Source organism: Terrapene carolina, unplaced genomic scaffold (assembly GCF_002925995.2).
Source record: "Terrapene carolina triunguis isolate 2854851 unplaced genomic scaffold, T_m_triunguis-2.0 Scaffold44840, whole genome shotgun sequence".
In the NCBI taxonomy this organism is placed as follows: Eukaryota; Metazoa; Chordata; order Testudines; family Emydidae; genus Terrapene; species Terrapene triunguis.
The window spans coordinates 1-1,137 of NW_020709191.1; the positions used below are offsets into that span (position 1 = coordinate 1).

Sequence of the window (1,137 nt, forward strand, 5' to 3'; positions counted from 1 at the left end):
GGGTCTCCGGGGGGCGGGTGCCTCACAGCTCAGCAGCAGCCACGCCAGTGGATAGGTGGGGTTGCCTATCTCTGCAGGAGCCCTGGACAGCCCCCCTCAGCCAGTCCCACTGGCACTCGAAGAGGGTGCTGGATGACCTGTTGGCAGGGAGCTGCGCCCTGGGCCAGCGTATACAAGGGGGTGGGGTTAAGGACTCGGCTGAGGCCTCCCCAGTGCTTCAGCAGAGAGGCACGAGGGAGAGCCCTGCCCTGCAGCTTGAGTGTAGCACTGGTGCTTCCTCCGTGACCTCAACAGCTGAATCTCCCACGTGTGGGTCCTGCTGCTGCTGGGTGCTGGGGCTGTGCCGTCCCTCGGCAGTGGGGATATCAGGGCTCCCTGGGGCACCTGGCAATGGTGGCACTAGGCTGGTGGGTCACTGTTAAAATCCCCACATGCACGTGTCTCCCCCTCCCCAGAGTGATCTGGTTCTGGAGGCCTTCCGTGTCCATGCCAGCGCTCGGATCGGGGCCCTAGAGCAGGGATTGGAATCCCAGCGGGAGCTCTGCACCCTTATTGAGGAGGCTCGTGAGCACCAGGTAAGGAAGGGTAGTGGGCTCTGCGTGGGTGTCTGGCCCTGCTCTTGACCCTGTGGGCCCAGCCAGCATGCTGGAAACCTCATGTTCTGCCCACTGCACAGGCTCAGCCTGGGGACTGCTGAACTTGTGATTCAGTCCGATATGCTGCAGCTTGGGGCAGCGTTCTCCTGTCTCCGCCATTAGTGATCCGGGGAGTTCCCCTGCCAATACTTAGGCAGCCTCATGCCTAGAGACCAGGCCAAAGAGCGGTTCCTCTGCACTTCCATTGGGGGCGACTGACTACACCCTCAGCTCTCCAGAAGGTCTTGGACTCTTGGCCACTGCCCATGTCCCAGCACCCGCATCGGCAATGCGAGCGCTCCTCTTGTCTTGCAGAGATCCTGGACTGTGGAGTCTCAGTCGTTCCTGGACACCGCAAATACTTCCCTGCAGAATCTGCAGGAAGACCGAGGAACCCTAAACCAACAGGTAAGATTGTCCGGCTCTGCGACGCTCTGTGGCTGAGCCTCTGAGCGCTAACACGTGTATGTCGGCCCTCGGAATGTGCCTTTGATTCTTCCGA

General features: G+C 61.0%; 1 protein-coding gene across 1 annotated transcript; it reads left to right on the forward strand.

Moving 5' to 3' along the window:
• Window positions 1–416: 416 nt before the first annotated feature.
• Window positions 417–1,087, forward strand: LOC112125449 (sperm-associated antigen 5-like). The gene is made up of 2 exons (XM_026646817.2): window positions 417–575; window positions 951–1,087. The coding sequence occupies exons 1-2, from the start codon at window positions 432–434 to the stop codon at window positions 1,077–1,079; spliced, it is 273 nt and encodes a 90-aa protein (XP_026502602.1). The 5' UTR covers window positions 417–431; the 3' UTR covers window positions 1,080–1,087.
• Window positions 1,088–1,137: the final 50 nt, after the last annotated feature.